Source organism: Hermetia illucens, chromosome 4 (assembly GCF_905115235.1).
Source record: "Hermetia illucens chromosome 4, iHerIll2.2.curated.20191125, whole genome shotgun sequence".
Classification (NCBI taxonomy): Eukaryota; Metazoa; Arthropoda; class Insecta; order Diptera; family Stratiomyidae; genus Hermetia; species Hermetia illucens.
In genome coordinates this window covers 22,189,192-22,215,600 of record NC_051852.1, presented here as the reverse complement: position 1 = coordinate 22,215,600, position 26,409 = coordinate 22,189,192, and the positions used below count along the sequence as shown (strand labels likewise).

Genomic DNA, 26,409 nt, shown 5'->3' with positions numbered 1-26,409 from the left:
GCTCCACCAATACGACAGGATAATCTGAATCTTATTAGAGGTTGGGAATTATAGTGTCAAGCCAGTTGCGAAACAAGTTACAGATCGAGGAGAGACCATTTGCAGAATCCGGATTCTGAACCACCAAATGATAGGTATTGGGATTCCTTTCCTTTAATTGATAGAGTCCTTTGGCTGCCAGGAGGGACCTTCTGAATCGGAGAGGCAGCCGTTTGGCCAAAGCAAAAATCTAGTGCAATGAAGTGGTTCTCGTCAGACGCAAGCCTCTTCCCAGGATATAAGCAGATATTGAGTTGTACTTGTTTTCAAAATATTTTGGCGGATTCATAGCGGACGTAGCGGCATATTCTATAATGAGCCTTACCACAAATCTATACAGATTGATGGCCTTAAGGACTGTGAGACCCCAAGAAAAACCAGTTCAAAAATTAATCAACCCACCTGTCTTTACGGTTTTAGGAATAATGGAGTTCAAGTGGTCTCTGACCGAACTCGCCCTCATTATCTCCCCGTCTAAAAAGGTGAGGGATTTGAGATGGGTAAGGGTAAGATTATTAATTTTAATGAGCAGGGGTGTTACCCTACTTTTCTTAAAGGATATAGATTGAGATTTGGTTATATTGATTGGTAAGCCCAATTTTCAGGATTCATCAATAAACACTTTTACCTGCCCTTGCAAACATTTGGAAGTCGACAACCAATCGTCTTCAGTGGTCAAAATGAGGAAATCTTCCGCATATTGGAAAATTTCAATGCTATCAGCGCATTTATTATGCAGGGTTGTTGTATAGACGTTAAACAACATTGGACTTAAACGCATCATTGGGGAATGCCATTTCCAACTTGAACGCTGTCTAGCCCTAGTAGTAGGCGCCGATTGGCCATTATCCTTGACACCTATAAAATAATCTCAGCGGGAAAGCGGAAATGTGGCATTGTGTTGCTAATGGTAGCCAAAACAACCTTATCACAGGCGCTCTTCACATCCAGCACCACATCCAACACCTGCTGACTTTTACATTTTGCTATCGAAATGTGTAAAAGGATATCATTGATGCAAGCAAACAGTCCTGGATCTAACCCTGAATCGCCTATACGCGATTTGTTTCCATTTAACCAACCAACCAGATGTTTGGACCTAGCATTAAGATCCCCAGTGATGAGTATATTGTTATACTTCTCACCAAAAGTGAGGTGCTTACCAAAGGCCGTGTTCAACTCCCTGTTAGAGAAGACACGATCACGAAATTAGAAGTGAGATTGAGAGCTAGACAATATCATAATTTGAGACCTAGTTGACTTGATGGAAACGAATAACTGTCTTCCCTAAACCTTGCTATTAGTTTAAAACCCGAAATAAACTTTGAGAGGGGAGAATGGTTAATAGATAACTTTCTTGCAACTTGTTGATGTGGCCCGATCTACCACACTTAAAGCATTGCGACACCCTTAGATTGAAGTAGGAGACCTCGACTCTCATGTTAGCGAAAAAGATATGATCAGGTAAGTTGTCCCCCTGGGAAAGTTACCCTCACAGTGGTCGAAGGTACTCTATCACCACCCGACTAACGACTTCTGCGAGTTTGTTTCTCAGCATTTGCAATCGCCTGTATATCATAACAGAGGGGGATGTTTCTAATCACCCCACATCTGTAAACGCATCTGAAAGGTATAAAGGCTCTGAAGCCCAAGGAAGTCAAACGATCATCCCGAAACAGCTTAGTAGCATTAACAGGATCCTTGAAGAGGACTTTCACAGTCCTCAAGCTGGCTCGTACAGAGCAGTAAGCAGTTTGATTTCATGATATAATCCTAATTCTTTCCACTAAGCCCGGATAACGTTTCCTCTAGGTTACGAGATCATACAAGAGCGAAGCTTCCGCTTTATTAGTAGGAGCCTAGTCCACCAAATTTTGGGGAGCAAAATTTGGAGCTGCCACCAGAGCAGGTTCCGAAGGAATTCCCTAACAGGAAACGTTAACAGTGTTCAGGCTAGTGGTAAGTACATAAATTTCGGAGGAATTAATGGTAGTAACTTTGTTAGTTTTTGGGGGGTTGACAAAAAACCTTATCCGCCACAACAGAGTTCGCCACAACAGTCGTTGGCCGGAAGCGAGCCTTTTTAAGGTAGTGTCAGGATGAATTTCCATTTGTGCAGACGTTAGGCTCGGATCAGTAGGCTTTCTAGTTTTTGGGCTGTTTGCTACCGGTTTGGCTTTGACCATCTTTTTTTCTCTTAGGATTTCTTAGAAATCCACCCGGAGTCTTTTCAGGCGGAAGATCAGGCGGGTGCTCAGTGAAAAGCAAAACCAAGGCAGACTAGAATCAGATTACCTACAGTTATCGGGGCAAAGTCCCAAAAGCCGTTACACTGACGGTAGAATCTACCGCAAAAAAAAAACCGCGGTTAACGGCACTTCACCACGCCAAAGGGATTTCACAACCGAAAAAACTACACGAGAAAAACAAACAGGACTTCCCACCAAAGCACGGAACAACCCATGCGAGTACACCCCAACATGCCCCAAAAGAGAGACCCACAAAACGAACAACGGAAAAAAGCCAAACAAACGCGAAAAAGCGCAGATCACAAGACAGAAGCAGTGTTGATAACAAGCCGGAAAACCTTGGAATACTTCGGGTTGGAAGCCAAACCATAGGGAGGCGGTTGAATACTTAGATGTGATGCTCGACAATAGACTTAAATTCAAAGCGCATGTAGATTACATCATCATCATCAACGGCGCAACAACCGGTATCCGGTCTAGGCCTGCCTTAATAAGGAACTCCAGACATCCCGGTTTTGCACCGAGGTCCACCAATTCGATATCCCTAAAAGCTGTTTCGCGTCCTGACTTACGCCATCGCTCCATCTTAGGCAGGGTCTGCTCGTCTTCTTGTTCTACCATAGATATTGCCCTTATAGACTTTCCGGGTAGGATCACCCTCATCCATACGGATTAAGTGACCCACCCAACGTAACCTATTGAGCCGGATTTTATCCACAACCGGACGGTCATGATATCGCTCATAGATTTCCTCGTTATGTAGGCTACGGAACCGTCCATCTTTATGTAGGGGACCAAAAATTCTTCGGAAGATTCTTCTCTCAAACGCGGCCAAGAGCTCGCAATTCTTCTTGCTAAGAACATTGTCTTGTACAGTAAGAACTTTGACCCTATGATGAGACGTTTCGAGCGGAACAGTCTTTGTAAGCTGAAATAGGCTCTGTAGATTACGTCGAAAAGAAAGCAGCACTGGTGAAGGCAGCACCCCCGCGAAAGCTGACAAATATTGACGACCCAAATACGTCAGTGGAGCGTTGTTACCTCGAGTCGTTAGTCTAGTCGTGCTCTATGTCGCTCCTGTATGGGCTGGCTGCAGCATTAACAACTACGGAAAACAGTAGAAGCATATTACGCTGATTTGTTTCTTCCGGACGATATCAGATGACACGGCGTTAGTTATAGCCGGGCTGTTGCCGGTAGACATTTTGACTGAAGAGATGTCACTATCTACATTAGAAGGACGACAACCCAAAAAACTGTGCAATTGATCAAGAGCGATGGGATAGCTCAACGAAAAGCCGATAGACGTATAAGATGATTCCGATTATCCGTATATGGATCAATTGCCACCGCAGTTTCTATCTGGTCACAGGGCGTACCGCAAATATCTACACAGGTTCGGGTATGACGACTCGCCAGAATGCCTAACCTGCCCAGACGAGGAAGAAGACGCACAGCATGCCCTATTTTATTGCAGTCGCTTTGCGGCATGGAGGACCAATATTCCGTGAATGGTGGAGCGCATGCTTCAGCCGGAAGACAAATGGCAGTAATTGGTGACATCCGCAACTACTGTGGAAAAAGAGCTCTGTATAGCGGAAAGGGAAAGGCGAGTGGCAGTCTTACAGGAATGACAGCATAATTACTAGCCGGCACTATGAAGTAACATCTAACGACAGTTCCGCGGGGTGAGCGATTGAAGGATACACGGATGTAGTTTAGTACGTAGGCGCGGATTTACGTCAACGAATCCTGCACGTCAGCGGTTTGTGCTGATATCTTTAGAAAGTTCCACATTCTGGCTTAGCCGAAAAAAAGCGTCAGGAACCCAGGAAGGTGAATAGACATTTTTATTTTTATAAGACGTTTCGCTGATCTTATCCTTACAGTGCAAAACTGCCTACTGACAATGGAACGTGCAAACAAAAATAGTTCAAAGTCACAGGATCTTGTAATTGATGTTTATTCTTTGTTAAAAATATGACAAGAACAACACTGCCTTTCAACAGTCCAAATAGTTTGGATGTTCAGACGAAATCACCCTTATTAGCTTCCTCGGATCCACATGCTGAGTTAACTGTCAAAGGCAAACACAGTTAAATTTGTTAATCTCCCTGCATAGGGATAATTTGTAACTTACCCTCTCCTCTGGGAACATGCATCTAAGATTACTATTATACGCGATAGTCAGCGGATCTCTAATGCCCATATCATGTCTCATTTCGGCAATTTTCAAGATTAACTTCTGACTGTACGACACATTACTTCCAATATCTAGATAACTCAGATTTTTTGAAGTCTTAATAAAATCTAACAAGCCCTCATCAGTTACATCATCCATCCACTTTCTTCAGGAGCTTGCAGCTTTCACCTATTTTTTTCAGACCGTCAGTTAGGCGTCTGGAGTTGATTAATTTTAGGTTGGTCAAACTTTGGAAAGAAGGCCAATCTGTAATGAGTGAAAAATCCCAGGAATGGAGTTCCAATGACTCTAGAGTACATGAATGGTTGTCGCACAATTGTTTGAAAATAGATTTGTAATGATAATCTACCAAAGGGGGGTTGTATTCAAACAAAATACAGTCGTCGTTGAAAATTGCGATTTTCTTTAAATTGGGGAGTTCAGGTAGCACACTGGAATCTTCGAAGAACCTTATATCAATCGAAATCTGTTCAATATTCTTATGCTTCTCCAATGCCTGGCCAATATTATTGCTTTTTAACGAATAGCATCTCCTTAGATTGAGCTTTTTCAACTTTTTATTTTTTTCCAGAATATATTCAAAATATTTCGGATTAATTTGGAAGCAGGAGGGTAAGTTCAAATCAACAAGATTGGAGGCACCCAGTAAACACCGTCCACTGATAGGACTTGCCGAGATACACAAAGACTCTATGCTGCGGAATAAGCCTAATGGCTTCTCTTCTCTTGGACGAAAAGGTCTCAAGGTAACAACACGTAAACTGGCACAGCTTTCCAAGAAAGATATCAACTTGTCCCACAGTCGATTAGAAGGGACTCCCACGATTTCTACTTCCTCTAGGTTTGAAGAAAAGCAATCCGGAATTGGAGGAAAATTCCAAGGTTTGAACCTGGAAGCAGAAATAAGACCCATTTTAACACGCCTTATAAACTTTCCGCATGTGCAGAGGAACTGAATTAAATCTGATATAGAGCTGCGTCTCCCAGGCCTTGTAAGATCAACAACTTCTTTCCCAATCAGTCGACAAATGACACCAGCGAAACGGTAACAAGTGCAGGCGGCGGAAATTTTGTCAATAGGTTCTAAGTAGTTAAAGATGTGCAATAAGCAGTCATCATTCAGGTCCTCCATGATGGTCTACGCTCGTGAGGTATCTATAGAGGAAACAACTGTGGTCATGCCTTGTTTAGCTTCTAACAAGTTTAAGAATTCTTTACTTAATGGACGAACTGTTGAAAATCACACTTCAGAGTAGCAACTACTACCTTATAAATTCGAACACAACAAAAAATTAAACGCGGCAACTGAGCAACTTGAGTTTTATATAGAATTGAGATTCGGGGGCGGACAACTCAGCTCCCAACAAATTGGAACCATTGGCACGTCGCACAATACTCACAAGAGAAGTCAAAAAATAGAAGTAAATGTGCATGCACCTCCAGCAAGAGCAAACTTCTCACAAACCGATAAAATATCAAGATTCCAGAAAATAAGGGCCAATATCGATTCTAAGAAAAACCTAAATCAACAGGCAGGTCATGATTACCCCTAGAGCTTATTTGTAATATTTATATCAGCTAAAATGGCCGCTTTCTTAAGAAAGTACGCCAGTAAAACCGAAAACCATAGTTCAATGGAAAGTATCACGTTAGTTACACGTTCACACCGATCGTGAAAAATCGACAGGGTTTGATGGACTCCCTATGGAAGCAGATCATGCTTATGGTAGTGCCGATAATCAGCTGGTTTTTCTTCCAGAGAAAGATATCGACGTCACATTAATACTGGAGCTCTGGGTCGGAAAAGGCCGAAACATCAAAGACCTTCAAAGTAAATCATCATCATCAACGGCGCAACAACCGGTATCTGGTCTAGGCCTGCCTTAAAAAGGAACTCCAGACATCCCGGCTTTGCGCCGAGGTCCACCAACTCGATATCCCTAAAATCTGTCTGGCGTCCTGACCTACGCCATCGCTCCATCTCAGGCAGGGTCTGCCTCGTCTTCTTTTTCTACCATAGATATTGCCCTTATAGATTTTCCGGGCTGGATTATCATCACCCATACGGATTAAGTGACCCGCCCACCGTAACCTATTGAGCCGGATTTTATCCACAACCGGACGGTCATGGTATCGCTCATAGATTTCGTCGTTATGTAGGCTACGGAATCGTCCGTCCTCATGTAGGGGGCCAAAAATTCTTGGGAGGATTCTTCTTTCGAGCGCGGCCAAGAGTTCGCAGTTCTTCTTGCCAAGAACCCAAGTCTTCGAGGAATACATGAGAACTGACAAGATCATTGTCTTGTATAACAAGAGCTTTGACCCTATGGTGAGACGTTTCGAGCGGAACAGTTTCTGGAAGCTGAAATAAGCTCTGTTGGCTGACAACCGTGCGCGGATTTCATCATCGTAGCTGTTATCGGTTGTGATTTTCGACCCTAGAGAGGAGAAATTATCAACGGTCTCAAAGTTGTACTCTCCTATCTTTATCCTTCCGGTTTGACCTTGCGGTTTGATGTTGTTGGTTGGTTGGTTTTTGGTGCTGACATTGCCACCATATATTTTGTCTTGCCTTCATTGATGTGTAGCCCGAAATCTTGTGCCGCCTTCTCCATCTGAATGAAGGCAGTTTGTACGTCTCGGGTCGTTTTTCCCATGATGTCGATATCGTCCATGCGTCAGAAACCCTTGCCCATTTCTCGACAGGACCAGGGCTCGTCCTGCCGCGTCGACTGAAGTGGACGCCCTAGCATTTTTCCGAGGCTCGTTACTCGATCCGATCATCTTGTTTCTAATGACATTGGATGCATTTTCTTGGTCGGCCTGTCGCGAGACCTCTCATCAGCAGAAATAAGGTAGGATTTAGCATAGTGGAATAACTCCAACTATACTCTATTCATCTCTTTCCCTGATCAGCATTTTATTTTTGTTTTACTGAGGGTAGTACAAAGTACGTTGCCTCAAACCCTCCTCCCTTACTATGTTAATAGTATGGCGGAGTTAGGAGTTCGCTTTCCTACTCCCATACACCAACGCAGAAAGAACACTAGCACAGAACAGCCAACCTTCCATCGAAAGGTAATGGCAATGGCGTTCCCAACTTCTGCAGAAGAAAAAGGTGTGACAGGCATCATCCATCACGTCCTTGCAATAAATACAGTCGGACCACTGTGATTCCCCGATTCTCCGCAGGTAAAATTGAAAACACCCAGCTAATAGTCAACCTCACCGTGCTTTCGATTGAACCACGACCACACATCTTTGATCCGATGCGCGGTCTATCAACCTTTCGATTCTCCTTTCAAAGATTGCTCCACGCGCAGAGAGTTCAGGGTCTCTCTTTACAAGTGACAGCTTCCTTATTTACCTCACCCTTTAAAGAGGTATATAAGCCTCCGCTCGAGAGCATGGAGAGCGTCGAGGAATAATTCGAGCTCGTGTCCATGAGACCGTCTGATTATAGAGTTGATGTTCTCTCAATGATGAATGGTTGGGAGCCATTAGGTTCATCATTGTATGGAATATCAGCATGAGTTATGGAGACTACTCGCCAAACTGCCGGATATCTCTGAACGGTTGATAGATTAAGGTCTGTGCGACTAGTGGCGTTAGATTGCCGGTGAGTAAGGCATCGACGATTGACAGGGACTGTAAGAGCAGGCCATTATTTTCTACCCGCCTTGTGAGGTTGCAAGACGCTGCCAATTTCACGCCGGAATCGGGACATCGGAGTGAATGAGGGCCTTGCTATCACACGAAGTTGGAATACTGAGATTGAGCTATTATCGGATTTAGTGGCCCGTTTTTGGACGTTCATTCCGCCATAAGTTAAGTGAAGCTGTGGCATTGTACCTGACATGCTCTTCGCGGAGCTCAAATTACCATATATCTCCAGTCCCTACAGCACGCCCATAAAATGACAAATTTACTACGGATTTTCTAATAGACAGGACAATGACAGCATGCTAGCAAAAAATGGGTCTAAGCTCACACAACTGATGTTTATTCTCCGCCAAAAATATTACAATAGAAACATTGCCTGTCAACAGTAGTCCAGATCGTTTGGGTTTTCAGATGAGATCAACCTTAGTGACTTTCTCGGATCATCATCCTGCGTCACCTGTCGAACAGAAACAAATTTAAATTGGTTCATCCGAGTAAGTATGTAATTTGTAATTTACCCAGTCCTCTGGGAACATCCACCTATTATACGCGATAGTCAATGGATCTGTAATGTCCATATCACGTCTAATTTCACCAATTCTCAAGATTAACCTCTGACTGTACCACATATTACTTCCGATGTCCAGGTAACTCAGATTTTTTGAGGTCCTGACAAAATCTAATAAGCCCTCATCAGTTACATGGTTCACAGATGCCCTCAAATCTGCTCTCTCCAAAAGCCTGCAGGTTTCACCTATTTTTTTCAGAAGGCCATCAGTTAGGCCTCTGGCATTGATTAATTTTAAGTTGGTCAAACTTTGGAAAGGAGGCCAATCTGTAATGAGTGTAAAATCCCAGGAATGGAGTTCCAACGATTCTTGGGTACGGAAATGGTCGTTGCACATTTTTTTCAGAACAGATTTGAAAAGATCTGCTCTGGGGGGATTGTATTGAGACCAAAGAGAGTAGTTGTTGAAAATTGCGATTTGCTTTAAATTGGGGAGTTCGGGTAAGACGCTGGGAACTTCGAAGAACGTTAGATCAATCAATATCCGTTCAATATTCTGATGTTTGCCTAATGCTTGGCCAATATTAGTGTTTTTTAAAGAAATGCATCTTCGCATATTGAGCCTTTTCAAATTTTTATTATTTTCCAGAATGTACTTAAAATATCTGGGATTAATTTTGGAGCAGAAGGCTAAACTCAAGTCAACGAGGTTAGTGGCCCTCAGTAAACACTGTCCACTGATAGGGCTTCCCCAGATACACAAAGATTCTATGCCGTGAAGTGAGTTCAATCGCCTTTCTTCCCCTGGAGAGAAACGTCTCAAGGTAACAACACGTAAATTCGTACAGTTTTCCAGGAATGATTCCATTTTGTCACACACAAAATCATAAGAGACTGACACGACTTCCACCTCCTCTAGACTAGAAGAAAAACAATGTTTAACAAAAGGAGCAGAGCAATCCGGAATCGGAGGGAGATCTAAGAGGCTCGAAATACAAACAGGATCCATTTTAACACGTTTTATAAACTTTCCGCATATGGAGAGAAACTGAGTTAAATCTGCTGGAGCGCTGCGTTGTTGGACCCTTGTAAGATCTACAACTTCTTTACAAATCAATTGGCAAATGACACCAGCGAATCGACGGCAAGTGCAAGCGACAGAAATGTTGTCAATAAGTCCTAAATTGTCAAAGATGTTTAATAAACAGTCATCATTCAGGTTCTCCATGATAGTCTACGCTGACGAGGTCCCTAGAAAGGGAATAACTATGGGCTGTGGTTTGGGGATTCTTCACTTAATGGACGAAATGTTGGAACCCGCGTCTCTAATAACGAGTACGACCTTCTAGTTTAGAACAAAAAAAATTCAAGCAGGAAAAGGATTCAAAACTACTGGCATGTCGTACAGTACTGACAAGCAAAGTGCAAGAAGTGGGACTAACTGTGAGGCGATAACATATCAAAATTCCACTGAAAAACGGCCTATGTCTGCTCAGATCGATTGCAAGAAAGACGACAATCAGCAAGTGGGTCATCATTACCTACGAAATCTTAAATTCAACTTAAATTCAATACTAGGACAGGGTTCTGATAAGGTCTAACTTTTTACTGGTAGTCGCTAAGTATATCCCTGATTGCCCTGTATGCCAGTTTTCAGGTTGATGTCTTTGTTGGTATATCTTTAAGAGCTTACTAACGAACTCGGCTGCAAAATTTATTTTCATGGTCACTCATATGGTTCCTTCTTTCCTTCCTCTGGTGTTCCCCAAGGCTCTACACTTGGCCCCCTACTCTTCCTGTTTTTTATCAATGACCTCGCCTCCATCCTCACCTGTCCGTATTTGTTTTACGCAGACGACCTTAAATTGGTTGCCTCTGTTTCGTCTCCGTTAGACTGTGCTCTCTTACAGTCCAACCTTGATAATCTAGCCCATTGGTGTTCGGTCAACAAGCTGACACTGAATGTCAACAAATGTCACTGGATGCGCTATTCGCTTAAACCCTCCCCATCATCCTTTTCCTATTCTCTCAGTAGACAACCTCTTTCACTACTGACCTCCTTCAAAGACCTGGGTGTAATATTCGACGATAAACTTCGTTTCAATTCCCACTTCGTTGTCATCATCAATAGAGCTTCCAAGATGTCTGGTTTTATCCTACGTTCCTCCTCCGACTTTAATTCAATCCAGGCCTCCTTAACACTCTTCAATTCCTTTGTCAGAAACATCGTTGAATATTGCTGTGTAGTCTGGTCACCCTGCCGCATCCGTGACTGCCGCGCTCTTGAAGCTGTACAACGCAAATTCACCCGGACCCTCTTTTACAAAAAGAACCTTCCACGGGTTGATTATCCGTCACGACTCCGCACCCTCAATCTCCCCTCCTTACAGGAACACCGTATCTTCCTTGATATGTGTACTCTTTTCAAACTCTGCAATGGTCTGATGGACTGCTCCGCCAACTCGGATATTACTTTCTGTATCGCCTCGTCTCATAACACACGTAATGCAGACATTTTTCATGTACCCTTCGCCGGGCTCGAGATTTACTTTCACTCTCCGATCCCGAGGTTTTGCCGGTCCTACAATGCCCTACAGCTTGGGTCCTTTGACTCTATGTCCCTTTCTAGCTTTAAGCGTAACATATGCCATTTACTTGCTCCTTCCTCTGAGGACAATATGTGATAAGAAATTTGCTTTCTGTGTATTGTCCTCATTAAATAAATAAATAAATTAAAAGGATAGCACTCCGACAGTGAAGAAGAGTTCCAAACATTAATGAGGTCAATGGCCAGCACTAAGATAGCCCAGGTAAATCTCCACCATACAAGAGCTGCATATGTAGTGATTGCAGGGATCACTTCCAGGATCACATTGGAATAGTGCTGGCTCAAGAACCCTAGGTGTGCCGGGGAAGATTTGTGGTTTGCAAGGAAGAAATTTGGGATTCTTTCATCTTCAAGCTGTCCAAGTCTCATTGGAAATCGGAGGGAGAAATCGGGAGGCAGTTGTGTCATCAGGATTCAATTCCCAGAAGCTCTACGACAAGAAAGCACTACCATTTATCCTCGGCTGCGATTAGTAAGGAATCCCAGGAGGGTAAATTAGGGCTTCTATACAAGGCACCTCAGCAACAACGTGGCTCATCTGCAAAGGGGCGCTGATATCAGGAGCAAATTGGAACTAGAAACGGTGGTGGAAGACCTCATTAGCGTCGTCATTAATGTATATCAGATCAGCTGTCCGGTTGACACAGTTAAGTCATCAAGGATATAGCCTGGTGGAAGAGGAACCTAGTCAGAATGAGAACAGAGATCCGAAAGTCCTCTAACCAGGCAAACCAAACCGGAGACTGTCCGAGATGCAAAAATGCACTGACTGCGTGTAGCAACGTGATCAAGGAAGTAAAACGGAACAGATTCAGGGAATTCTGTGAGGGGATCAAACAAACCACAGAGGCAGCCAGGTCATATAAAACAATAGCCACAAATATCGCAATATCTTCTATCTGTCCGAAGAAGGAAGATGATAGAGAAAATGAGAGAGCAGAGTAGATCTGCTTCTCAGAGATCATTTCACGGGGTCCCACCTCACGACAGAAAGTGACCGCATTCTGGGGACACTGCCCAACAACGAACAGAAGGGAAAAAAGGAGAATCAGAAACAAGCAAAAGAGATGTATTCGGAAGCTAAGATGGGAACCTTTGAACCACTGAAGTCACCCAGAGTAGATGGCATTTTCCCAGCATTACTCCAGCGAGGCATATAAATCATCAAAGAGTTTCTTTTAAGGCTGTTAAGAAGCATACCAAGGGCATGGAGGCGGTCAAGAGCCATCCTAAATATTTCAGACCACTCTGTCTGACATCATCCGTACTCAAAACGGTGGAGAAGGCTATAGACAACTATATAAGAACTAACGTTCTAACGCGCAATCCCCGACATCAGTGTCAACAGGCTTATTAGGCAAAACTGTTCTATATCAGCTGACGAATGTATTACGGGATACCGAGATGCCTTGATCCGCAAAGGAGTATGAAAAACCCTGGCTTCCTGGATTGGCAGAATATTAGAAAGTAGCGAAATAGCAGAACCGACAGGTACAAATTCAATTGTCACAGAAAGGTTGCCAACAGAGTGGGGAACTATTACCGCTCATGAGGAGTATGGTAGTGAAGGAACTCCTAGAAGAGTTAACAAATATTGAAATACGAGTCCCGGAGGTGCGCTGACGTCATTCCTTTAATTTGTAGGGACAAATACCCTCTGGGATAGAATCCTAATTGGACTAAGAATTACTAGTGCCTACTAGTAACCTAGCCTTACTAGTGGAGGAAGCCGCAGCTTCGTATCAAACCAACTAAAGCCAACATAGTACCGTTCACTAACCTTGATCACCTGAGAGCCATTCAGTTACACGGCATGGAGGCGAAACGAGAAGCAGAGGTCAAATATTTGTGAATTACACCAATTCAAAAAATGACTTCGGAAAACGGAGCTAAAAATACATACCGGGAAGCTACGAGGGCTCTGATGGCTTGTAGGTCTATAGCAGGAAAAAATAGGTTTGCATACACCATATACACTGCAATAGTAAGGCTTATGGGGCGGCAATCTACGCAGAAAGAACTGAATTCAGCACAACAGCCAGGGAGTTACACAAACTCCAAAAACTGGTTTGCATGTGTATCAGTGGGGTAATGGGGACATGCCCAATGGTATCCCTAGATGCTTCTGGAATTCACTCCTCTCCATCTGCATATGCAGATTCAGGCAAGGAGGAGTATCAGTAAGGCGGAGAGCTGCCTAAATCGGATAAAAATTGATATTCTTTCGACTGAATTTCGTACTACCGCCGGAGATGGAGAGCAACAGAAGATGTGCGAAAAGTAGAAGCAAGTAGAAGCAAGCAAGAGGTACGTTCTATGAAGCGGCTAAGGGGCTACTGGGAGAGAAAGCTCTGGTTTCTAACCTGCTCTCAAGAAATCTGCGATCTTGATTGTCCTACAGAAAAGAACGAAGTAGAAGAGGCCCTCAAGCGCGAACAGCTAGAGGTAACGAACGCCCGGTTTGGTAAGACCTCTATGAATTTTTGAGCCTAATCGTTGTAATGGAAGTTGCCAACCAATACACGAGGAAACTTTTTAACAGCGAAAAACTCAGGAATGGTTGGGTATTACGCAGGATATGAGTTCGGGCCGCCTGCCCCAATTGCTTCAGATGCTTAGGTTATGGGTACATGTCTGTAACCTATCGGGGACCTGTCAGGAAAGCTGATGCGGCCAGGTAGGTTATAAAGTGAACAACTGCAACGAAAAGAAAAGCTGCGCTCTATGCAGGGATCGTAGGGCGTCTGATTAGAGCGTTACATACACTGCGAGGTCGGGATGTTATTCAGTCTTCAGAGCAGAACTGGAAAGAGCTAGGACGCAGTTAACATGCTTTGCATCCTATAGATGAATATGCACCATTTTCCAACCGCTTATGAGTTGCTCGCGCAGATCGCTGAGGAGATAAAAGCTGATCTAGTGCTCATCAACAAACAGTACCCAAACAAGGACCTAGCTTCATGGCACCCCGACATATCAGGTACCATTCACCTTAGCATTCTTTCCCAAAGCCAAGAGGTTCAGTGTTTAGGGATAACATTTTTCAGTATCTCTCCAACACCGAACGAGACGATGCCGGACTTACGACGCAGGCTTGATGCTGAAGACGCTATCTTGGACACGGAGGAGCGAATCCTGGTCGGAGGTGACTTCAATGTCAGGACAGTTGGATGCCCCGAGTGAAATGAATTCTCGAAATGGCCCGTAGTTTTAAACACCGGGTCCACCCAATATTCCGGCGCCCAGGTAGCGAGGGAAGCGTTCCCAACGTAACTTTTGCGTCGGAATCACAGGGGTTGGGTGGCGAGTTTTGGAAGAATTCTCGTCAAGCGACCATCAATACATCGCGTTCGAAGTGCTCGGTGTGCTCTCTAGGTATGCGCTAATCCGCCGTTCTTTCTATGTGTGGAATGTCGCGAAAGTTCACATCGGGAGATTTATCGAAGCTCTTGGAGCAAGTGGGGTCGCGCTGGAGGGCTCTCTGGGGGTTGGTGGCATTGCTGCTGACACTTTCGAAAATTCAGTTTTGGACTTGATAACGACAGCCTGCAGAGCTTCCATGCCCAGGAGAAAATTAAGACGGGACAAGCTTCCTATAACGCAAATTGACGAGCTTCAGAAGGAGTATCACAAACTCCGCTGTACAACGTTTAAATGACCGTGTGGTGACATTCACCACACCGATAGGCAAAAGTAGACTCCGCTGCGCGATAAATAGAAGCAAAGATCTTTGCTAACTGGTCCTGGCCAATAAGATGAATGCGGACTTAAGTACCAACTGGTCACCCAAAAAATCGAAAATTTGAGGAAAGGCTGTTCACTTAAGGCCGAGCAGAAGGACCGTATTGTAGGGGCACTATTCGAAGCGTATCCCGTACGAGTTTATGACAGCGTTGAAGGCGCCGAGAACTGCCCACTTTTCTCTGTAAAAGAGTCGGAAGAGGCAGTCCTCTCTATGAAAATGAAGAAGGCGTCACGACCCGATGGTATCCAGGGAGAGGTATACAAACTAGTGGTCCAACATCGGCCAGACCTACTGTTCGGCGAATTCAACGTTTGCCTGAATAAGAGTACTTTTCCTTGAGACTTGCACTAATCAGCAAGGGGAAAGATGACCCTGAGCTGTCGTCTATATACCGACCACCTTATATGCTTGACACGCCGGGAAAGTAAGTACTGGAAAAGCTCATCAGAAGTAGATTCGCTGAAGCGATACGTGCTACTGAAGACTTACCCCTACGGCAGTTTGATTTTCAGAGCAGTGAGATCCACGGTGGATGCTGTCACGCAAGTCGTAGATGCGGTTCATTGAGCGGAAGCACACAGCCACCAAGCTCGACGGATGATAATCCTCGTGATAATTGATGTCAAAAATGCCTTCAATTCCGTAAGATGGAAAGATATTCTAGGCACCCTAGACAATACTTTCCACGTGCGCGAACTATCTCTTACAGATATTGAGACATTATTTGAGAAACCACTTCCAGCTCTATGAGATGCTAGAGGACCAAAGGAGAATAGAGGTCACGTCCGGGGTAATGCAGGTATCCATCCTAACCCCGGACCTCTGTAGCGCTTCCTTTTATAGTCTGCTAAGACTCGATATGCCAGAGGAATCACACCTGGAAAGTTATGCAGAAAACGTTGTGGTGCTTGTTGCCGGACGCACTGTTGAATAGGCGCAAATCAAACTTGGCATATTGATGAGACGGGTAAGCGGATAGATAACTGCTCATAGTTTCAGTTTCGTAGTGGAAAAAACTGAAGTAGTCATCACGACTAACAAGGTAATCCTGAGCCGAAATACCGAGTGAAAACCAACGATTAAGTACCGCTCGACCCAAAGATGAACTTTTTCGAGTGCATCAAAGCAGCAGCGGATAAGGTTGCAGTCCGCTAATGGTAAGCATTTGAGCTCCTGCGTCTAGCAAGCGACACCTTCTAATGAGTACAAGGCAGTCTGTCTACTCTACGGCGCAGAAGTAGGGAGTGATGCTCTTGGCAAGGAGGTATATTTTAAGCGCTTTGCACAAATACAGAGACGGGGAGCTTGACGGGTGGCGTCTGCTTACGACATTGTCTCTAAACCGGCCGTGGTAGTAGTTACGGGAGTAATTTCCTTTGCTCTTCTCGCTAAGGAGCGTAAGGCCATATAAAAGCGTAAGGGAGAGAGTCGAGCGCTGGAGCCCACTCCTGAGGGTGACGGCACTGCAGCTGACACTGTCGTAAATTCAGTTATGAACCTACTAACGATGGCCTGTGGAGCTTTCATGCTCAGTAGGGCATCCAGACGCGGCAAGTTCTGGAAGGAGTGTCACTATCCACTTTACCCAACGTCTAAACGACCAGGAGGAGGTATGTACCACATTCACAGAGTACAGATCAGCCAAAAGGATACTCCGTAGCAACCCGAAAAATCGGGGCCTTGCGAAAACCCTGTTCACTATTCCCTGCGCACTCCGTACGGGTTGATGACAGTAGTGCGGAGAGCACGGAGGACTATCCACTTTTATCTATAAAAGAGTTGGAAGAGACAGTCCCCTCTATGAGAAACAAGAAGGCGCCAGGACCCAGATGGCATCCCAGCAGAGGTATACAAACTGATGCTGCAGCATCCACCAAACCTACTACTCAGCCTATTCAACGCCTAGATGAAAGAGGGCATTTTCCTTTCTCGTTGGAAGGTGGCGAGGCTTGCGTAAATCGAAAGTCGACCCGGAGTTGCCTTCTTCATATTGACCACATTGTATGCTTGACTCTGTTGGCAAAGTTATCGAAAAGCTAATCAGAAATAGACTCGCTGAAGAGATACGTGCTGCCGGAAACTTATTCCCACGGCAGTTCGGCTTTAGAGCAAGGAGATCCACAGTTGATGCTATCATACAAGTCACATTCACCGATCTCGACGCATGGTGCTCCTCGTAAAGCTTGACGTCAGAAACGCTTTTAATTCCATAGAATCGAAAGACATTCTAGGTACACTAGACAATACTTTCCACGTACAGAACTATCTCTTATAGATATTGAGGGATTATCTGCGGAACCGCTCCATGCTCTATGACAGGCTAGAGTGTCAGAAGAGGATGGAGGTCACTTCGGGAGTAACGCAGGGATCCATCCTAGGGCCGGACCTCTGGAACGCTTCGTATGATAGACTGCTTAGAAGAGTCGCGTCTGGTCGATTATGCAGATGATTTCGTGGTGCTTGTTGCTGGATGCATTGTCGAACAGGCGCAAAGCGGACTTGGTATATTGATGCGAAAGGTAAGGGGGTGGATGACTGCTCATGGTTTCAACCTTGCACTGGAAAAAACTGAAGTGGTCATCCCAAAAAGACAATTCCGTCGCTGTGTCCCATATCGATTGGCGAGTCGATAATCGAGTCAAAACCAACGGTAAAGTACCTGGGATAGACTCTTAAACCAAAAATTAGTTTTTTCGAGCCAATCAGAGCACCAGCGAACAAGGCTATTGACTAATCGCAAATATTGGGAGTTTTACGTCTAGGAGACAACGTCTTCTAATGAGTTCAATGCAGTCTATTCTGCTCTACGGCGCAGAGGTATGGGCTGACGCTCTTGGCAAGGAGATATATCATTAGCGTCTTGCACAAGTACAGACAGGGCAAGTTTTGTGAGTGGCATCTGCCCACTGCACTGTCTTTGAGCTAGCCGTGATGGTGATCACGGGAATGATGGATGGAATTCGTCAACAATTTTATTTAAACGAGGAGAGCTTTCTTCAGATAACATTGTTGGTGAGATGCTGAGGAACGTTGACAGGTTCGAGTCGTTCTCGTTGCAAAGAAGATAGGGCTCCACTGGTGGAGGGGCCCAATGACAGAGTTTCTTAAATTGACAGTTCCCTCCCGTTGATAAAAGCAATTTCCTAATTTGAAGTCTCCCCAAGGCGGCAGAGCTTGGTGCTAGCTCTAAGTAATGTGACAAACGGTTCCAGATTAGTTCTCTGACAATGGGGAGGTGCTTATGTGGTATTCCGGTGGCATACATTTGCGGGAGTCCAATACTTTCCGCCGTATTCACCTACCTTACAGCTTCATCTAGATAGATGGATTGGTCTTCTATAAAAAACATCTTTTGGTAATTGTAACCAACAAAAAACTAAAAGGACTCATTCTAACAGTCAATATATAACGTCCCTTTCACCTAAACACAAACACTTAAATGAGAGTCCAAATAGAATCATAAAGGTGTGCCCAGTTTCTTCGAATTGACGAGCACTTTACTGCTCCCACAAGCATTAACAAAGTCATTATCCCTGATAGCTAGGAAATACAATATCAAATTACGAGCTCTCAATTAATGAAACCAATCCAAATTTTGTCAATATTTTTTCATTTGGCCCACAGCTTTCTCTGCATCCATAACGAAAAATCCACTCTGTCATGAATTTTTAATATAGAGCGGAATAAACATTTCCTATTCCAAGTCAGATACCCTTCAACCCCTAGAAGTTTTTCTCATTTATATGTGTCACAGCGATGAGTCCTAGTTCAACAAATTCATAAAGTTTGTTTACTTGCAGGGAAAACATCTTAGAAAAATATCTTCTCGCTGAAAGAAGGTCAAGAAACTGTGCAGAGCTTTAAGGCTTTATGACACATACTTTTCCAGGACGAAAGTAGTAACTCCTTCAAGACTCATCCAATTCAAGGAAGAGTCTCTGAGAGTAAATAAGAATTCCAGGAATAGAAAGTGAACTTTATTCCGAAAAACCTTCTTTGTATCTTTAGGTGCGCATTCCAAGGATATTGCAGTCTTGGATCTTCGAGGTCGTAATATACTTCAGAAATATTGAAGGTATACGAAGGAAGTTTGAAGCTGCAACACAAATACTGTAGAGGTGGTTCAATAAAAATGTCCTAGCAAATAGGAAACTGGTAGACCCAGATCGACGACTATGCACAGGAAGGACTTGCTCTAAAAATAACATCTATTACTGCAGGATATGTAGATGAATTGCTCCAAATGAGGTAACAATTAGCATTTGTGAATAATTCAACTTTCATCGATGTCCTTTACGTAAAAGCCATTAGGTGAACTGTGAGTATGTCAGAAAGCATTTGGAAGGGCCGGGGAAGCTATATTTATGGGTTTATCGGATTTCTTATGTGGAAGCAATGATTTTTCGCTATTAATACTCTTTTATGTTGGTTCCAGCAATGGGAGGAAGGACACAAATTATCCATGTAGAAGTTTTGATGGTATATTTGGAATTAATCATCAGTTATTGTGTGAAACATAATAAATGGATTTATTGCCGTTGGCATCAAATGGAAAGTCTCCCACGTAAATTTTAAAAATAAAATAGAACGCGCAATAAAGAATCAAATACAGTAGCTTCTATATTACGTAATCGTAACCATGACCCAGAATACGCTACTTCAAGAACGTTCCAAGAATGCGTATTCATCGGAGTAAGATTGATGTCTATCTTTGAGTACCATTGATAGTCGACCAACCACGATATCACATGACAATTCCCCATTTCTCAGCTTCGCTGATAAGCCTCTTGTTTCTTCCTATTTCAAGAACCGATTGATTGACGAGTCGAAGAAACAGCCTGGGGATCCCGGCATTGGAGAAAATGTTAATAGGACCCCAAGCCGAAGCGGAACAGCATACGCCGAGGGCTGCGTGGCTAGTGAGGAGCTTGTGAAAGGCATTCACTGCGAACTCTGAATACCTTCGGTACCTTCATTTTCAAATAAGATCCTTATCCTGGTGACCGGGCTAGTCAGGGTTGGCCGGACTAGCCAGAGTGGACATTCTTCCCGGACTACTCATAGGACCATGACATGGACTCAGTTACTTAAAAAAAAAGACCGACGATAGAAGAAGTGGTGATGCTAGGCGCATCATCGTAGGATGAGCTGCTGGCATTCAGCTAGGAGACAGTAGCCGTCGAGAGCAGCACATTCGGTGCCAGCCGTAGCAACGCAGTGCTGAAACCAACCAACCAAGGACAAGTCGGAGCGAGGCGATAGACGGGCTAGTGGTTTCCAGCCTGGAATCCACTGCGTCAAGCTGCATGTAGCGGGTACCAGACATAGTACTCCTTACCCGAAACCCTCAACGTCGAAGGATCCCTCAAAAGTAAAGGTCGACAAGAATGTCAGTCAGCGCAAACCGGCTAAGAAGAGATGGTTCTCTGGTGTCCTGCCCAATAATCAGCACCAGAAAGCCGAAAGGAGGCCGGTACTGTCGACGAGTGGGATGAAAAGGACCTCGCTACATAAAAGGGAATTGTTGAGGCATATGACAGCAAATGCCTGGCAGACGACCAGAAGGCAAATCCCACCGCTCTGAAACGCAATCGATCTAAGACGAGGTCGAACAAAAACAGAAGCAGAGCAGAGTGCGCAAAAGCTAGGATGCTAAACAACCTCTGGAGAAAAGTATGCAGCAACAGCCAGCCGACGGGCCACGAACTGCGAAATCCCTTACGCGTGGCGCGGGTAGATGGCAATTCCGCCAGTGGCAAACTAGCGCCGGAGGTGTGAATCAATGTTGAGACTAGGCTATCGGAGGTGGTCACTGAGCATCTCCTGGAAGCCAAAAGCGAGCACAGGGGGTAAATCCTCTGCTTTGATTCCTCTCAGGTAGTCCATGAATTCCACGTTATAGCTTGCGACGACCCATTCTCCACGGACTTTCTCGGTTCGTGCGTCGCTAAGATCTACAACGCCTGGGAGGGGGTAAAGCTCAATGTCATTCCCTACGACGAAATTCCCAGGAGACCGGTCGCTCGCATCTGGTTGTCGAAGATTTCCATGGATAAGGATAAGCTCAGGACAAACCCTACGCTAAATGGACAGTTATCAAGAAGGCGGAACCCCAGACAAACAACTAACCTTTTATCCACCGTATAAACGAAGATTTCCTGGAGGCACTGGAAAAGGTCCACAATAAAGCGCAGTTCGTAGTCAGGAACGCAAAAGTGAAAGTCTTCCACTCTCCAAAATCGGACGACGACCTGAATCCAATCGACAGCACCAACGAGGAGATGAGGATCCGACGGGGACTGACGAACCCCCCACGCAAGCAGATCATGCTGAGGGTAACGCAGATCAATCTGCAGCACTCGAAGTGCGCCTCGGCTAATCAGCTTGTCGTCCTCTCAGAGGAAGACATCGACATCGCACAAATGGAGAAGCCTTGGGTCGGGGGCAACTGAACCATCAAAAGGCTCCAAAGCAAATATTATAGATCAAGAACTAAGCTCATTTTTGCGGAATTCACAATATTCACGGAGATATAAGCGTTTAAAGTTTTTCCCAAAATTCCTCCAAAAATCAGCAATTTTCCTGCCACTCAGACCCCCACATATTAATTTATTCCACAGCACAGAAGACTCTGATCAGGACAAACCTAGAACATGTATCCTCGCGAGAAAGAGTCTGCATGCTTTTCTGTGTCCGGACCTGAGTTCCAGGGACCTAGTCGTGGTCAAACTGGAGCAGAGAATGTGTATACTTCCTCGGCTTACATGACTTACGATCCGTCAGTTCCGCCAGAAGAACTACAACATTTGACGAGCACCATAGCAACAAAGAACCCTCCAGCCTCAAGAAGCTGACTAGGCAAATCTTCAAGATCTGCTATAGGCATAATTACTGGCAGCCATACAAGGACTGCCTGAAGAAGTACAAATCGACCATCAAAACTGCGAAGAGGCGGTCTTGGTTGTTAGACTATTATCAGAATATCGAAAGCACCAGCTAATCCGCGAGGCTCAGTAATATTCCGTCCAAGGAACATAGGAACGCATCCTTTTTTAAAAATCAGAAGTCTTCTGGAAGGAATCTTCTGGTGAAACCCTGGTTCAGATGCATTTTCCCGGTAGCGAGGAGGACTGTGAGTTAAAACCATGCTTGGAGTATTTGCGGTCATCCCAGCCGTGCGAAACTATCAAATTGGTAATTACTGATGGCATAATGCCATTCATCGTACAGAAGCAGTAGGAAAGGGTTGTACCATGACTTGTCGAGATTTACCGGAGTTGTATCTCTTTGGGCTACGTACCACACTCCTGGCGATCCGCACGAGTGGGTTTCATACTGAATGCGGGCAGGGACACCGTGAGTCTGCGAAGGACTTTCAACCAATCAGTCTCACCCCTTTGGTGTTGAAGAGCCTAGAGTGCGTCCAGTATTGGATTGGAGGAGTATCTTGCGCATTGGATAATATTCATGCTAAGGAGCAGGATAATCCAGTCGGATCTGGGAGGCAACCACTTGATCAGAGCTGTAAACAGAGGCACGCCCCAGGGAGACGCCATTTCTCTGGTGCTCTGGTTAATAGTGATGGGCGAAATTTTATGAATATTGGACAGCAGCGGGGTGACGTATCCCGACGACTTGGTGATATTAGTGTCAGGGATGTTTTCGTCTATTATGAACGACAATATGGAAGGAGCGTTGCGAAAGGTGTGCCTGTAGCTCGGCATAAACACAACCAAAACGGAACTGATGTGATTCACCACCAAGACAAGGGTACCTGAATTCCACCTAGCGCGACAGAATAAACAAATATTGATTCTTTCCTCCAATGTAAAGTATCTGAGTGTAATCCTGGATCCAAAATTAAATTGGAGATTGAACATAGAACTGAGGGTTAAGAAGGCATGTATAGCCTTCAATACCCGCAAGAGAACAGGATTCAAAGAGCCGCGTTTACAGGTGCTATCGGAGCTCTGTAGTCCTCCCCGTAGACCTCCACATTAAATACGTTGTAGTGTGCTGTGCCGTCAGACTACGTGAGTTTGGATGTTAAACAACGGGGCCCTACGACCACAGTAACACTCTAGACCACGGACTATGCCACACGCAAGTTGGAGTTCACGAGAAACTTTGCTGTGGACTTTTCAACCAGAGCAAAGTGGAAGACTGGCAGAATTTTGCAAGGTTATGACACAGTATTCTTTACCGATGGATCAAAGATGGTCTGGAATCGGTGGGGGGGGGGGGGAGGTTCTCAAGTATACAAAGTGATCCAAGTCGTGTGGTCTCCGAAGTTCCGCTAGTGTATTCCAAGCGGAAGTAATGGTGATACTGGAAGCCTGTCGATGGCTGGAGCATGGTCCGAGCCCCAAGCGCAACATAGCCATTCTGATACACAGCCAGGCGGCCATTAAGGCCTTGTACTCAACGGCGACGGGTTGTGCAGAAACGTGCTGAACAGTTTGGGCGGCACGCGCAAGGTCACCCTCCTCTGGGTTACCAGGCATATGGACATAGTGGGGAATGAGCAGACTGACGGATTGGTCAGGTGGGGCTCTGCTCTTGGCGGGTATCTCGGGAGTCTACTTGCACTACTTAGCAGCCGCAGGCCTTAGATAGCGAAGGCTTACCACCTGTGCCAAGTCAAGGAGACTTTTGCCCGCTTATAACAGCCTCAGGCATTTCCTCTACGATTGGATAATTCTAGCTGGAGTCAGGCTGAGGACACTATGTAAACCATTTTTTGAGGGCCTCACAGAGATGGCAGGGTGGGTGAACTGCTCTCCTTTGTGAATGCTACGAACTGAACTCTGCCTCCCTACTCTCATAATAGCAGTCACGGTCTTAGGAGTTTGTGGCGTCAAAACGGCGCACCACAGCATTAATTGGGCTCTTCGGAGCGGCCACTGGTACCTACTTACGAACCCTGCTCGCGCTCTGGATTTATTCTCTTATTTTACCGTTCCTTCGAGGCTGATCGCAGTAAGTGATTGGCAAAAAAGGTCATTGGACTTATACAGTGAGTTCCAATGTTCAGGAGCAGATTCAGGGACATGGTAAAATTAACTGTCACTTGACACAATTTTTGATATAGTGGTTCCAGGAAATATCTAGCCAGGATCTATCTAAATTCTAATATGTTAAACATGATGTACGGCATCTTATCCTGTTAAATTTTCCAATTTTCACACATAACTAAGGAGGTAAATACTTACAGCATATTTGAACTGTGCATTGAACTCTCTATCGTTTGCTCGTATTCTGCGTTCATTCTCTGTAAAAAAAATAACAAAAAAATCCATGAGTTAATCTGACAGAACCTTCCATCCTCAAAAGTCTATGAGGAATCTAAATCTGTTACCAGAAAAATAGTATGAACTCCTCCGACTTTTGGTCGGTGCACGTCTCGAAGACTCTGGCATACCATGGTGTTGAGCTAACGCATCGCGATTGTTAGGTGCGCGACTTTTCCCACGACAGCCCGACTTGCCCTGCCACACTCCTAACTTTCCCAGCACCGACCAAAAGGATGCTCTAAATCGTCCTCCACTTTGTGGCAAATCCGTATGTGAATTCAGTCCGATTTGCTCCGCAAAACTTTCTGTACTTTCCGCTAAATTTGTCCTTTCACTCAGCGGTTGAGTCTCTTTATCACATGACAATTGGTTATAGGTAAGGTTCAAATCAACGATTACATCCCGATTCCCGCTACTACCACTGCTACCAACAGGATTGTGGTCTGCACTATTCAATGAAGTCCTATCTACGTGATAATATACATTTGGTTCGGAGAATTGTTGTTGTATGGTTTCATTACTTTGATTCAAAGCAGCTAAACTGTAGAGGCTTCCACCACAATGTTCGCGGTCATTTCGTCCTCGCGATGAATGTCCTGCGGATTTTGTGGTGTTGTTATTGTTGTGATGGTGATGGTGGTGATGCCAGAAACGTTTTCGTTTCGCCGCTACCGAGGATGCGGATGATGATGGTTTGGGGTTGATGCAGTCATCATCGGAGGATTCACTTCGAACTCCAAGCACTTCTAGTTCGAGTGAATCGGGTGGCTTATTTCCACTTGGCATTTCACTAATTCTCACACAATAGGAGAGAATAGGATTCGATTATCACTTGATACGCTTTTTCGACATTTTCGAGTTTTTATTTTGATTATTCTTTTAATAAATTATTTTCTTGTGCAGTTTATGCGAAATTATTCGATTGGTGACGATGCATCGCTGGGGGACATGTTTTATTTTCAGTGAAATCATCCAGAAGGGTTAACAGAAGACTGTAGATCTGCTAACTTTTTGTTGGAGATATACTAAAAAGAGCAGTGGCTAATACTATCCAAACTCTACTTCTTGCAACTTATCACTGTGACCTCAGTTGAGAGAGCACTGTTGCAGTCCTTAATTTAGGACAGCGAAAAGATGACCTGTCTCGGCAGTTTGAAACTGTACGTACTGATCCAGCCGAAATTATATGGAGGGGAAGACATCTGCATCAAGAACTGCTGTACAGATGTATGACCAGGCACCGGCGAAGGTTGAGAATGCCAAAGGGAAAGCCCCGTGGAGCCCTCCCTGGAAACCTTTGTGTGTATGAACAATAGATGACAACATTCATAGCTACAGATGCTCAGCATGGAAGAGCGGGGATCCGAAGCGCTATTTGTAGCTAAGGAACCGAATTGATCAAATTTGAGCCTTACAGCTGGAGAAACAACAACCAAATCTCCGATTAGGTCCGTCTCTTCGTGCGGATAAGGCCTGATGCGTTAGAGGCATGCACATGCACGCATCAGGAGATGGCCGCGCATAGGCATGCTTATACGCATGCCGGGTAGGGTGGAAACAAAACGCCCATCTATAGATAAAAATTGGTTATGGGAAGGACATCCAGAAATAAAACCAAACATGGAGGACGAGAAGAAAAATAAAGCTACCATGAGGGCTTTCGAAAGGGACAAGTGGAGTTTTTTTCAATAACCCGCGTGGGATCGAGGTATTCAATAGGTCCCTCTCCCATATTCCCGAGCCTCGCTAGCATAGAGGCATGCAAGCGTATGTCGAGGGAACACTTCGATAGAGTTTCAATATTTGCGGGCGGACCTACACAGACAACTTTCCCAACTTTCTTTTTTTTTAGGTTTTGAGATTGCACTCACCTCTTAGTCGTCTCCGGGAACTCTGGGTAGTCCCTTGGCCATCGACCAATCCCGTGAAGTCATTAAAAATTTTAAGGTTTTCAGAATAGTTGAACGAAGAGGCTGCCATTTCACATAACGGTATGGAAAGGCTCTCCTCAGAAACTCGGACGGCAATAGCTTATAGCATATAGCTAGAAAGGCCAGTAGATCCAGGGATTTCTTGAAGGCAAACACCTATGAGCTATCAA

The 26,409-nt window shown here is 44.7% G+C and overlaps 1 protein-coding gene across 5 annotated transcripts in view; it reads right to left on the bottom strand.

Annotated features, from left to right (window-relative positions):
* LOC119653379 (phospholipid-transporting ATPase ID) overlaps window positions 1-26,409 on the bottom strand; it is a 324,122-nt gene that overhangs the window by 63,808 nt on the left and 233,905 nt on the right. For 3 of the 5 annotated variants that reach the window (XM_038057921.1, XM_038057922.1, XM_038057923.1), the window contains exons 2-3: window positions 24,374-25,247; window positions 24,228-24,286 (exon numbers count right to left, since the gene is read on the bottom strand). In XM_038057921.1, the coding sequence (XP_037913849.1) occupies window positions 24,228-24,286; window positions 24,374-25,094 (780 nt within the window). In that variant the 5' untranslated portion in view covers window positions 25,095-25,247. The remainder of the gene's footprint in view (window positions 1-24,227; window positions 24,287-24,373; window positions 25,248-26,409) is intronic. The other 2 variants (XM_038057925.1, XM_038057924.1) reach the window with 1 other exon arrangement.